Here is a 14,371-nt window from a genome sequence, read left to right as displayed (position 1 = left end):
CTAAACACACGCTGGCACAATGTAACAGCCCACCACACACATACTGGTCTGGGTCACCCTCGGGCAAGCATAAAGAACTCCACATGCGCTACTTGCAGCCTGAGAAAGGGAGAAAGAAAATAGGCTTACCATGTTCTGTGATTGACGAAGCAGGCAAGGGGCTATGGTCAGTGCTCCCCATGCATTAGAAGGACACATGGCAGGCCACCAAGCCCTGGGAGAACACTTGGATGGGGCACTAGCGGTGCGGTAGCCCAGCTCACCAAAGCACGTAGTGGCGGTTCCTCCTAGCTATACCGCAGGGCCAGTGAAGTCCAAGTAAGGGAGCAGCAGGGTAAGAAGCAGAAAAGCAATCGTGAGTCCTTTATACCATCCATTAGCAGGTAGCAGGACAACAACAGAAGAGCAGTTGAGATGAGTCATTTGGTACAGCACAGCAGTCCTTCTGACAGAGGTTCCGTCCCACCTACAAGAGTGCTCTAAAATCATAGGGTCAGAGCCCCTGTACTTATACTCCAAAATGTATTTTTTCAGGGAGTGACTTCACAGGGACCCTTGCAAGTGTAACACAACCCCTTTCAACCCAGCTCTGGTTCCAGACATCAGTAGGGGCGTACAGTCAGCCCATTGTATGAGGACAGGACACAGCCTATTAACATGTAAGGTGTAAATGACCCTCCCTCTTCCCAGCCCAAAATAACTATCAATATGCAGGCGCCTCTTCTGTCACACCCAGCCTGTTCTGTGTTGTGGCTGTCGGGAAAGTATGCACAAAGTGTAGCTGTCACTGTGCCCTAGACGTGGATTGGTGTTGGGCTGCAAAACACTAGAGTTATAAACACAGAAAAGAAATGCCCACTTTCTAAAAGTGGAATTTCTAAAATAGAAATTTAAAATCCACCTACACAAGTAAGGAGGATTTCTCACTACCATTCCAAACATACCAAGTATGCCCATGATATTCCTTTCAGATCAGAAATTACATTTAAAAATATATGAGGGAATTCTCAACTCTAACCTATGAGATGAGCAGTCCTCACAGTAGTAGAAAATGAAATAAATGTTCAATACTAGGACATGAAAAAACATATAAATACATGTCCTACCTTTCACATGCAAAGCACATTGCCTTTAGAGCTATCTAGGCCTACCTTAGGGGTGACTTAGGTGTAGTACAAAAGGGAGTTTAGGCCTTGGCAAGTAGTTTGAGCTGCCAAGTCAATGTGGCAGTAAACTGTGCATGCAGGCACTGCAGTGGCAGGCCTGAGACAAGTTTGAAAGGCTACTTCTGTGGGTGGCGTAGCCAGTATTGCAGGTCCACTAGTAGCTTTTAATTTACAGGCCCTGGGTATATGGTATACCACTATACAAGAATGAATGAATTAATTTAAACGCAAGATTTGCACGGCTACTCAGCAGAGTGTTCTGGCACACAAACCTAGAGATCAGGAGAAGATAACAATTTAAACCTGATTAAAAAGCCAAGTCAGCGTTTCAACTGTTTATTAAAGACTGATTGACTAGAGACAGCCCCCAATTCTACTGGGAGCTAATTCCAGGCACTAGCCTCTAGAAATGTTGCAGGTCTGCCACCTGTTCTAGTCTTCTGCTCTCTGGGCATCACTGGCAATAGCTTATTGGCCGATCTCAGATTTCAGGAGGGGTAGTTAAAGCTGACCCTGGCTTTCAGATATTTGGCCGTAGATTAGTAAAGGGCCCCATGCGTCAACACCAGTGCCTTGAACACTGTTCTTTTCCTGATTGGCAGCCAGTGCAAATCCCGCAGGTATGAGGAAATATGCAGTCTCAAAAGAAGGTGTGCTGGGGTGTTTTGCACCATCTGCAACCTCTCCAGGAGATATTCTGGCTGCCTGAGATAGAGCACATTGCCGCAATCCCATCTTGATGTTATCATATACTGAATAACTGGTTTATTTTAACCGAAAAAGACAGTAGATGTTGAAATTCTTTCAGTGAGTGCAAAACCCCATACGTGTGCCCACCACTGATGTTATTTGTGGCTTATATGACAACCGATTGTCAAATTTCACCCCTAAGTTCTTCACAGTGCCATCCTGTGGGCCAGAAGGAGAGGCATTTTCAGGCCAGAAGGTTTGCCAGCTGTTAGGTGGGATATCACCAAAAAAGAGAATTTCTGTCTTCTCAGCGTTACTCTTAAGCTGATGTGTTGCCATCCAATGAAAAACTGCAGTTAGACAAACTTTAATCAAGTTCCCAGGGAGCTCCTTGCCTTTATCACAACTGGGTGTCAGTATATGATATGACTTTGGTTTCCAGGGATTCAGCTAGCTGAGCAAAAGGGATAAGATATACATTAAATAGGGTAGCGCTCAGCGCAGAACCCTGAGGGACACCCACTGATAGCTCCCAAGGTTCATATGAATAAGGGGGAATCCAAAACTGCTGGCTGCATCCCTCAAGGAAAGAGGAGAGTCAATTGAGGGCCTGACCCACTATGCTAAGAGACTGCAGACCCTCTAGGAGACTGGAATGGGAAACTGTATCAAAGGCTGCTGATAGGTCTAACATTATCAGCACCACCCTTCCCGACCATCTAGTGTACCTTTGATGTATTCACTGAACTTAAGGAGCACGATCTCAGTACTGTAATTGGGTCTAAACCCTGACTGACTAGGAGGAGTTACAGGTAAATTAAATATGCCAAGCATACTCAGTCTTAATATATTTATTACAACATATGTTTTGCCACAACTGCATTTCAGTGTATTAGCCACATATGTAGTTTCATTTGTAATGTGGTCATTCATTTTTCTTCTCTGCCCATTCTCCAGTTCATGTAAAGACTTGTTCACACCATACTCGTATGCTTTGCTTTTTAAATTTTTACGAAAACCATTGTGCCCACTGCTGAGCCAACCACATGTATTCAATTTTATGTTTGACGTGTCGCTTGTTGTGAGTAAATCACCTAAAGATGCACCTTTTCTGTAGGTTATTTGTGGTTGTTCCTAATGAAACCTCCTTGAGATGTTTATCCGATCTTCAAAATGTTCATATCTCCTTAAAAAAAATCATTACACTGGGGCATATTATGATCCATTATGTATATGATGCAGTCTCCCTTGTCACTAGATTTTGCTTAATACAATACTTAAGGAGGTTATCTTTATTTTTCTCTTGTGCCCTCCTTAATGCATCATCCAGCACTATTATTGGATAGCCTCTTAGTCTGAATCTCTCAAACATTTTAATGGCTTGTGCCTCAAAAACCACATCTTTGGTAGCCATTAGATAGTTGTATTGCCAGGGATTACGGTTGATGTCCTTGAAGAAATCTGTAGTGTCCCTTAAATACAATGGTAATGTCAGGACAAAAGGAATTAGGAAGGTGTCCACGAACCTAGAAATGTTTTGTAGGTAATGAGCCAATAGAATTAACATTTCTACTGCCTGTTGGATTTTCAGAATTCCTGTGGGCTTATACACATTTGTATATGTTTATTCCTAATTTATTTCACTTTTAAGTGCATTTGTTTTAGTGTAGGGTTTTTAACCTCCACCCTCCCAACTTATATTTTTTCATACATTTAATTATAAATCTGTAATATTTTATTCCATTTTAGAAACATATTGTCTTGTTATATAGTTTCTTTAATAGGTGGGGGAGGTTGGACCTTCCTAAACTCTGCTTTTTTAATCCATTTATTGGTGAACTCCTAAGCCTCTATATAATTATTATATCTATATATACACACACATACAATTGACTTCTTTAAAATAAAGTTCTTTTATTCCTTTTTTGTCTGTTGTTGTGTATTTTTTAACTTCATCCTCAAACATTTTTCATGTTAACGTTTATCTTTTAGCTGTTGTAATTATTTCTAATTCTTGAACTAACTTGCAAAGTAAAGTCCCATGCAATGTAATAGCTTCCAATGTAAACGTGTGAACACTTAACTACTAATCTAATAAATCACTTTGTTGTGTGGGTACACCAGACAGAAAGCTTTGTGCTCTGACACCACACATGCCCCATCTTCACATTCATTGTTGCTTACGTACCACTCAGATTAATGCTTCTTTTTGCATAGCCCAATAGTTGCAATATAATGCTGTGAAGCATGGCATTTCCATCATCTATACCTCCATGTTATGGCCCAGTTCTTTCTGGTGCTTCATTTTCTTGGAAGGAATCATCAAGTTTATAATACTGGAGTTATATTCTTGGCTGCAGTAGATCGCCTAGGGCTACATAACAGAAACTGAGTCAGGAATCTTCCAGACCAGTGCCACTGTACAGCTGCTCTCGCTTGACAAAGGGATTGGCTATTTAATTCTCCCTCAGAAGCCTGTACTTGCCTCTCTGCCACTTTGGAATGATGTGCAGCTACTTGCCCAAAGAATTCTGATGTAAGCCAGTCTTCAACAACTCTTGCACAAGCCCTCCTGTCCTGCCCTCCACAACTTACTCTTACTTTGCACTTATATCTGGTAAAGAAAGCTGTGGCATGCACTTTGAACACTGGCGAAATGATTGAAGCAGGAACCCCAGAGCTGAAATATAACTCTGGCCGTGCTGGAGCAAAATTCACTTCCATTCATTTGCTAGAGTTGCCAAAGAAATTGAGCACCAAACTTGTGCAGACACCTTTTCTATCTTGTGCTGGAGTACAGCTGCTTGGGCAGAAGAAGCTGGTCACAGCCCTATCCAAGTCTGTTCTGCCACCTCCTATTTACAGTTGGCTCTCTCCAAAGACTTCATAAGCCTCTGCACCGTCTTGTGAAGGGGTGCGCAAGAGTGGGCAGGGGTACTGAGAGAGAGGAAGAAACCCTCTGCACCTTTAGAGCAGTATGAGAATTGTGGGCTGCCGAAAAAATATTAATTGTGATCCATTTGGCTTTTGACACTGGCATGCCAATTAACTGTGTGCACTCATTGATGACCATATTTCGCTTTCTGATTGAAACCCACTACTTCACCTCCCACCTTCTGCCAGCCTCAGAAGTCACAGCCAATAATGCATGACCAACCCTACTTATATTAACATAATACATTCAGTAGATCCCACAGTAACCTTCTCATCATACTTTGTAAGCCAGTCTCTTTTGAAGCACAAACCCCAAGAGTAAAACCAATGTGAGAGTTATTACCCTCATACACAGCTACCAGTATCGTCCTCTTATGCTCCTTGGCTGAGAACTGGTTGCTCATTATGGTGCTGGTGCTTTCAATATTGTGCTTAGGGGAGTGTCAGGGGAAGCACAAGGGGAGGTGGCTGCTACCACGCCGGCTCACCCAGGGGAGCATGGCAGAGCGCGGCATATGGCGGTTTGGTGGCCGATTCCTCTGTTATAGTACTGATTGACTGTGGTGCAGGTTCTTGATGCTCTAGTTTCAGACCCCACTCTTCCCACCCCAAACACACACAGCAGCTGCGGGTGGATCGGGGAAGTTTTTCTCCTAGTGTGTAGATTTTGGCCATCCACAGGAAAAGTTGCTTTGGGCTGGAAACTACATAACAGCCGAGTGGTGAAGTTGGTGAGTAGTTGTACTGAGTTCGTGGACATGGGAAAAGCCTGTGGATCAAAAGCTGCTGTTGTGGAGTTTCTGAGGTGATGGCAGCACCCGGGTAAGTAAAAAAAAACAACTTTATTTTGTTTACTGGGAATAGTGTAGGATAAGCTACATTCAGGATCAAATGGCTCCCAGTAAGGATTCAAGGGCCTGTGGAGTGAGGAAGGGGAGGAAAGCAAGAGTGGTGTTAAACCCAAATTCCTCTAGTTTTGTATTGAGGAATGCTGGGAAGTGCTTTGAATAGTGGTTCAGGGCTGGGAAAGACTCTGTAGTGGATTGTGATGGACCTCAAAAGGCATCCCCCTGGCGAAATCTATTAAGGAGTTTGCAGGGAAGCACTGTAGAGGCATGCCGCCCAGAAAGAGAATTAGAAATCTATCTTCCCCCCGATGAGCCCCTCCTCGTTGTTGTTAGATGCAAATAAGACAGAGTTACTTATGTCCAGATCTTTTACGTTACAAGGCATAGGTCAGCCGGAGCCAAGACTGTCTTCATCACCTTGCCTGCAATTGGGGTTCGGGGATGTAAGTCTTTAAGAAGAAGTTTCAAGGTGGTAGGGTCAAGCAACTTTGAATCTGGAAGAGTCTGTTATCAGAGAATCACAGTCGAAGGCTTAAAAAGTTATTGGTGTCAGTACTGGTGGTGAGCAGGGGGTGTCCCCATTAAGTCATATGAACCTAGGGAATGATGATACCCATCCCATGCTAGCTTCTAACTTTGCTGTTGACCCATACCCCTTGTCATCGATGCTGGACGTAATGGTGCTAATGCAAAAAAAACCTGCAGGGCATCCTTAAAGCAGTGGCTGTGAACTCAAACTTTGAAGTCGCATAAGGTATATCTGCATGGTCGTATGCCCAAGTTGGTGAGACTGGTCGAGCAATGTGGGGTTTTGCAGGGCAGGTTGGGGAGGTAGGTGCAGGGCATGAGGAGTGTGAGACTATTCAATCTATGGAAAAGGCCCCAACTGTAGAAGGGCAGCCTTCGGACTATATCTCCAAAGTTTCAGTGTTAATTAAAAGAAGGTGTAACCGATATGGTTAAGGCTATCGCACTGGCCTTGGTTTCTCATGGAGGAAGAATCATCGTAGGAAAGGAGAACAGGGGGTGATATGCCAAGGTGGGAAAAAGAGACCATGGTGTTAAGCAACAGTCTCCTTCCATAATTAAAAGTCCACCTGAGGTAATAGGTAGAACCCAAGCTAAAAGTAAGCAGTCCATCCCTCACAAGGCCTTTCTCACAAAATTAGTTTGTAAACAAAAGGTGAGGCATTCCCCTTCTTGGGCCTGGCGTGAAGATCGGGATGGCAGAAGTCAGGAGAGGGAAAAAGAGAATAAAGAAGGCCTAGCAAACTTGAAGATGGGCAGTAAGGGGGAGTAAAGTACTGGAGGAACCCCTAGGGGATAGAAAGGTACACATCAATGGGGTTAGATTTGTTCCCATATTTGATTCTTGCTAAATAGGGAGGGCAAGGATGTCACAAATATTTTGCTGTATTCTGTACTAGTGAGAGACACTCTTTTTATAGCAGAAAGTGAATTAAAGCTTTAGGGAGGGAACATTTGGGGGATCACAGTGTGGGAACAGTTTAAATACCAAGGGTTGGGTGTTTTGAATTGCCATGGTAGCCTGGAGGCCAATTAAGTAAAAAGGGTTTTGCATGAGGATTATGCGTGCTACAGTCACATCCAGGAAAATAGTGAAGGCAGAATTCAAGTCACTTAGCCCCAGGAGGAAGGATATATGTATGGAGTAGTCGCTTCAGACAGAACAGGTATTGCTGCCCGTATTGGGAAGAGTCGGAGGGTGAATAGAGAAATCTAAGTATTGTGGATTAGAGCCGGGTACCTCTGCACGGCATCAAATTGTTTAATCTTTGAGTATTCAAGGAGAACAATGTAATGAGGTTTCAGGGGTTTAAAGAATTAGTAAAGCAGTGCTCTATTTTATGTTTCCTGGAGATTTGGCTGTGCAGAGAGCACTGCAAATAGGCGGTTTTCTGGGATTTAATTAGAAGGCAGTAGGAAACGTCTCCGGTCGGCCCTCAGGAGATTAACATTACTAGCCTCCAAAATCGCCTCTGGTGTTTGGCAGGTTAAAAAATGATGCAAGTGAATTTTGGCCTGCTGCATGCAATTGGCGAATGGAGATCGAGAAGAGCAATGAATTATTGTTTCTAAAATATATATATGCATGCACAAAGTACCTTTCACTATAAGGAGAATATTGAATTCTTTAATGAAGATGTGCTCAATTTAGTTGCTTTGTAACCGGATAAGCTGATAATCCTGATGGAAGACTTCAATCACAAATTGCTTTCTGAGACAGTGGATAGGAAATATGAGGACTGCTTAGCCACCTTCATTATACAACATGTTTGTGCGCCATCAAATGCGGCATCAGGGAGAGATGTTGCCTTGTTGGATTTCCTCTTATTAAATGGCTTGGTGAGTCTAAAGTGACAAATGCTGGAAGATGCCCCTGCTAGGAAATTGTTTCTGTACGGCAATCAGAACTATTCAATTGATTGTCTCTGTTTCCACTATAGGCCTTTGCCCTAATTGAGAAATTTGAGGTCCTTCAGTCGGAGGGGAGTGATCATTACACGTTATGTACAAAATTGAAAATGGGTATGGTACCTAGACAAACATGGGACTTAACTTTAAAGGTAGGTTGCTCTAAACGCATAAGAACGAGACTGTCGGAGAAACATGTAGACTTACTGAAGGCTCTCCAGCTCAACACTTGAGGAGTGAAGTCAGGGAAGGCTGCCGTGGATCCTTTAGTATGTTATGAAGAAATAACAAAGAAGGTGGTTGCGTGTCTTAAAAGAGAATTTACATTTTTTAATTCTACCCAAAGTAAAAATAAATCTATGAAGTACGCCAGGAGTGAATGGTACGATAAAGAATGTAGAAAATTAAAAAGAAATACCCGGAAACTTAAAAGACACTTAAGAAACCTAAGAAATAAAATTGGGGAGTTGCGCCTCCTTAGCTTGAAGAAAGAATTGAAAAATCTGGTGGCAAGGAAGAAATAGGAACAAAACACAAAGTGCTGGGCAGCTATGATGGAGGCCATTGAGACAAATAACTTAAAGAAGTTTTGAAAGTTGGTGCAGAGCGGGACAGGAAACCCCCAGGGACAGTCATCAGGCCATGTGAGCGAAGCTGCATGGATTAAATATTTAGAGGAGATCTATAATAGCAATGCCACTATTGGCCAGGGCCTTACTCGATTCCTTGTTAAAAGGTAGACGAATGAGAAGTTCTCTGTGTCAATAATTAATAAAACTATTGAGATGCTAAAGCTCACAAGAGCCGCCGGCTTTGATAATGTACCGGCAGTAATAGTAAAAACAAAGGCTTCATGGTGGTCCAGTCTGTTCTATAGCCTTTTTCAGGGGATACGCTCATTGGGAAGATTCCCGGGTAGCTTGAAGGGAGCAGTGTTTAAACCTATCTACAAAAAAGGGAAGCATGTCCTACCAAAGGAGTGCCGGCAAATCAATTTGCTGGATGGAAGTAGAAAGGTCTAAAAAATTTTGTTGGGGATGTCAAAAGAGTGGGCTGTAGTAAACAATATTATACCTCAGGAACAGGGTGGTCTTAAGGAACTGCTCAATGATTGGCCACTGCTTTTGCCTGTGGGCCATTGCAAAGAAAGCCATAGAGCTGGGAAGTGTGTTTAAATGCTGTTTTGTTAATTTTAGCTCTGCTTTTGACTCCATTGATTATTGTTGTGGGGTGTGTTAAAGGAATATGGGAACCCTGTTGATCTGGTTTTAATTTTGCAGGAACTACACAGGGCCAGTTGGGCCCAAGTTGAATTGTATAGTGAAGGATCACTTTCAAAGCGAATCAAAATAAGAAATGGTCTTAGGCAAAGCTGCGTGTTAGCACCAACACTGTTTTCTCTGCTTCTTGCTGATCTCCATAAGGTCAGCCCAAAAAAGAATGGTAAATACAATAGCTGTCTTTTGTATGCAGATGACTTAGTGGTTTTTGATCTGACAGGAATTGGGCTCCAAACAAAATTAGATGTTTTCGGGGATTTCGGCAGGGGGACAAAATGAAAACTAAACCGGTAAAAAACTATAGTGCTCCAGATAGGGAGGCAAAGAGGAAGTATGAGTTGGGTAATTAAGAAGGTTAAAATAGAGAGAGTCACTAAATATAAATGTTTATGGTTCTCCCATAGTTTAGGCTGGAAGGATCATTTGGTCGTGACACCAGTCAAAGCACTTACGACGGTATGGGGGTCTAAAGAAATTCGATAACCGAAATGGGGGGTTTGAGGGTCGGGGGGCAGGGGTCCTTCGTGCCGCCCAGTGTTAAAGGCCTACCAAGCCATGATAAGGCCCCAGTTTTAGTATGTTGCCAAGGTGGTCAGTATTAGGGGTGAAAAGATTTGGGACCTTGAGGAAGGAAGGTGCCTAAAAACTTTACTCTTCCCCCCTCCCTCCCTTTTTATGTTGCAGGCAGTTACAGTGGAAATGGGCCTACTACGGTGGACGTCCCTAGCACAGGCAGAGGTAATAACATTTTGGTCAAGAATAGACAGTATGGAATGACCTAAAATCTCTCTGTTATGCAAAAAAGAGATAATGGACAGTGAACTGCATTGGGCCTGCAAAGTTAGAGCTAGGATCGAAACATGCTTGAGAACTAAAAATAAGTGTTGTAGAGGGCATCGACCAGTAAGAGGGTGAGTAAGACAGAGTTAAATAAAAGTTATAAGGCAGGTTTCAAGGGATTTGGATCTCACTTATCTGGGGAAAAAGCAACCGGTCACATTTATTAAGCTCATGGACGAATAGAGAGACCTTCCCCTATTCAGAGGGACTGCTGAATATTAAGATGCGCTGCAGTCTGCTTGAATTTAGATGTGGATTAAATCAAGTTGTAATATCAGGGGATTCTTCTAAACGAAGGGAAAATATGTCAATGTGGTTTCAAAGTACAAGGAAACTCAGTGCATGTCTTTGTGGATTGCCTGTGGTTTTTAGCCCAAATAAAGATCTTTTAAAGTCTATTTTGTGTAAAATATGATATTAGTGGTAGGGTCAGGATATTAAATTATTGGTTGAAATGAGATATTTTGCTGTGACGTGTGCCTTGAAGTGATTTTTTATGTCTGTGGATAACCAGCCTCAGTCAAATGGTGATAAGCTAATCAATTAGAGTGGAGCCCTTCTAAGAAACTGATGTGTTTTAGAATGCATAGATTGTATATTTAATATGTCTAGATCTTGCTGTTTTAAATTCATGGTCATTTTCATTATTTTATTGGATTTGTGCTTGATTCGATTTTTGAAATTGTTCTAAAACTATGGTCTAAATAAACATACGTCTACTGACTGACTACCAGTGTCCCAATTTCACTGCAATCCAACCAGTCCTCAACGCATAAATCCTACTCATGAGCATCAGCCCATCCCTTGTACGTAACAACAAACCCTTATATATTACGGCCTTATTGTCTGCCAAAATTTAGGTTTCTTCCAAAACTACCCAGCTTTGAATTAAAACTCGCCCTTCTCAATAGGGGCTTCAGACTTGTATCAGCGAACATTCCAGTATGAAGGGCTTCTATTTCAACGTCTGTACCTCCCCTCAACTGAGTAGGCTATTGTTGCAGTTTTCCATAAACGCATCCTTCAACTTTTAAATTATTTTTTTAATCGAATTTTTCAGGCAAGGCAAAAGCCAAACGGTGTACAATCCAGTGTGTACTCAAAATTCTTAGTACAATGTTTCCAGTACATGGCTTCTGAATTTACTGTGCTGTCTACATGCGCTACTAGGGGGGAAGAATGGGAGAAAAAGAAAGGGGAGGAAAGGAGAGCCACCCAGCAAAGGGAAACAATTACAATTTCTGCAGCGGGATCTTCACATTGTGCACTCAGATTCACGTCCGAAGTCACCTCGCAGTACAATCTAACTTGATTCTCTAAGGAGCCTTACTTGCAGTGGTAGGAAGTTCTGTCTGGTTACTCTGCCCCAGCACTAAAGCAGCTACAGGTTGTCCCTCCCGTGCCAGGCCTCTAAGAAACAATTGTAAGAGGGACCATATATCTTTGGGGTGGGATTTCGCTAGCATTAACTCCTAGTAGGCAGTCAATGGCTCCTGGCAGTAAGCCTCAACCTGAAGCCGTCCAGCTCTCTGTTGCGTCTGGCGCCAACACCAGTGCATCGCCACCTGGTGTTTGCAGTCAGTTTGTTCACATCAGGGGTTAGAGGGGACATCCTTTACATAACCTAATAGTGCAATGCATAGTGAGCGCTCAAGTGTATACCCAGTGAAGAGCGTCAAACACAGTGTGTCAGAAGTGCTGCACTCCAGGGCAGTCCCACACAAGGTTTAAAAAAGTCAGCGCAAGGCACAGCTCAGTGTACACAGCGCACATCTTCAATCAAGTCCATTCTGTGCATCTTTACTGGGGTGCGGTATAATCTATGTAGGAATTTGAAATGTACCAATCTCAATCTGTAATTGGAACACAATTGAACAGGATTGAGTGCAACTGTACAGGGATGTTGCCAGATCGTTGCCCCATGGCCGCCAGGCACACGCAGTCTCCTGCATAAAGTCTTGTGACCAATATATGCGGGGATGGGTTCGTAAGGGTCGCCTCAAGTACCTGAAAGGTAGCTGGCAAAGATTTGTGAATCGTCTGTACGGCAGCACACAGCTGGTGATACGTGAATTGATCCAGTAGCCGCATCAGGTCCCTGCAGGGCCTGTTGTGGTGGGATGAATGTGCCTTCTGGTTACACTGCACCCAGGAAAGTCAGCTGCAGATTGTGCAGCTGATTGTTGGTCCCAACATCAAGGGTAATGGGAAAGGAGGGGTGTTCAATAAGTGGTGCAGGACACATCCCTTAACTTTAAGATCCTCATAGACAAAACATTTGATCCTTTCCCACGTTAAACTTGGTTACTACCATGCATGAGGCCATGGTTTGGTGTATAATCCAAATTACCTGCACCAGCCTGTTCCACCTGACCATTTGAAAATCATTCAGCTATGCTGATATCTCCAGAAAGTATTAGTCAAAGCTAAAACTGACCTGAAACAAGCCACCTTTCAAGAAAGCCATCTGTTTTTCAAATAGAAGTCTGCTTGGGAAGTAGAGCGAGAGAACATCCCTAAAAACGAAGAGGTAAGATTTCATTAGACATGCCTAAACTAAAGCGCCAGTCATTCCCCAAAATCTTTGTCCTAACCGTAACGAAAACTACTTTGTCGCAAGTGCTCTACAGAACCTACTTTATCCCTTGTCCAAAGCCATATGAAACAGCTTCCACAAAAAACTCCCACCACTGCTTCACCCCATCCCACTGTCTGATCCGTGCCACCATCTGGCAGCTCAAGGTTCCAACAGCTAGAGCAAACTTCTTGATTTTCACCTTATTTTTGACTGCTTCCATACATCTGCTCCAGGCACAGCATAATAATAGCCCTCATTGCCATTTATTTTGACATCTTTAACTTACCCACACAGACTATATATAATCTTCTAAAGCTTGTCAGCCTTCAAGACAGTCCTTCGTAATGCACTCATTCATAGCACCAAGTCTCAAATGTATTTAATTTTTTTGTTTTTGTAGGTTTCTAGTGTGTGAACTAGGCCTCCGAGGGCACTTAATAATAATCAGTATTATGGTTCAAGAAACAAACAGCAGTCTTACAATCTAATACATACATTTGGAAATATATCAAGTAGAATTAGAGTTGCAGCTTTGCAGGGAAGATCAGAAGAAGAGCGTTGTGACTGTGATGCATTATCAGCTAAAATGTCCAAAGTTCAACTCGTTCCTCTTTCATCTAAAGGTTACCTGCAAGAATCGCACGTCTTGCTCCAAATGATTGATACATAAACACAGCTTCTCTGGTCCATACATTTTCCACATAGCCAAACTGATTTTCTTTATATTTTGGAAGAAAACCAAAGTTCAACATTTGATCTGCCAAAAGGTACTAAGGGTGTCCGAAAGGAAAAACGTTGTGTGGAAGAAAAGGTGTGAGTGGGGAGGGAAGGAGTAACCTCATTCACAATTGAAGCAGACTCCTGAGAGAAAATTCAGTGTTACTGTACAGTGTGAGACAGTGAATGACTTACTATTGATTAAGTCACTTGTGATTCCACACCTTGCCTCACTCAGAAGTGGAATAAAGGGGGTGTTGATGTGCCTTGTGGCACTCATATTTTTTATTTGAGTACATCATGTACGTTTTACTAGTAGGATTGTTTTCAACGGTTCATGTCTAGGTTATAGAAGCTTCTATTGGCGAAGTCTAAATGGATAGTACTTTGACAGACCTGTAGTCATAGGCGCTGCAGGCTTTATGTTTCTAATATGTGGTCTTTTCTGTTTTTCTTCAGGTCTCCTGGTCGGTGTGGTGCTTCGATATGGAATTCATGTTCCCAGTGATGTCAACAATGTAACCTTGAGCTGCCAGGTCCAGACAAGTCCAGCCACACTGTTAGTTAATGTTAGTGGAAAGTTTTATGAATATACCCTGAAAGGAGTAATCAGTTCAAATGAACTTAACAATGTCCAGGATAATGAAATGCTGAGAAAGGTAAGTCCTGCTGCATCCATGAAGTACAAAACATAGTTTTTATAGATTAGGTGTTGCATTAGTCCATTGCACATATCTCCCCATTAGCTGGTTTACTGTCTTCACTTGTGCATTCTCAGTTCTTCATTAATTAAATTTCAATCCCCATCCCTACCCTTTTGAAGAGAGTCCTGCTACTTTCAAGCACCATTCTCTCAAAAACTGTCAAAAATCCGCCCTTTTC

General features: G+C 42.6%; 1 protein-coding gene across 1 annotated transcript in view; it reads left to right on the top strand.

Moving 5' to 3' along the window:
- The window catches only part of SLC9A6 (solute carrier family 9 member A6), a 217,620-nt gene that overhangs the window by 104,924 nt on the left and 98,325 nt on the right, over positions 1–14,371 (top strand). Inside the window, exon 2 of the mRNA XM_069212484.1 lies at positions 13,949–14,148. Coding sequence (XP_069068585.1) covers positions 13,949–14,148 — 200 coding nt within the window. The remainder of the gene's footprint in view (positions 1–13,948; positions 14,149–14,371) is intronic.

The sequence above is a fragment of the Pleurodeles waltl genome, chromosome 2_1 (genome assembly GCF_031143425.1).
Source record: "Pleurodeles waltl isolate 20211129_DDA chromosome 2_1, aPleWal1.hap1.20221129, whole genome shotgun sequence".
Classification (NCBI taxonomy): Eukaryota; Metazoa; Chordata; class Amphibia; order Caudata; family Salamandridae; genus Pleurodeles; species Pleurodeles waltl.
Note: the sequence above shows the minus strand (reverse complement) of the source record. Positions and strands in the feature narration are given on the sequence as shown.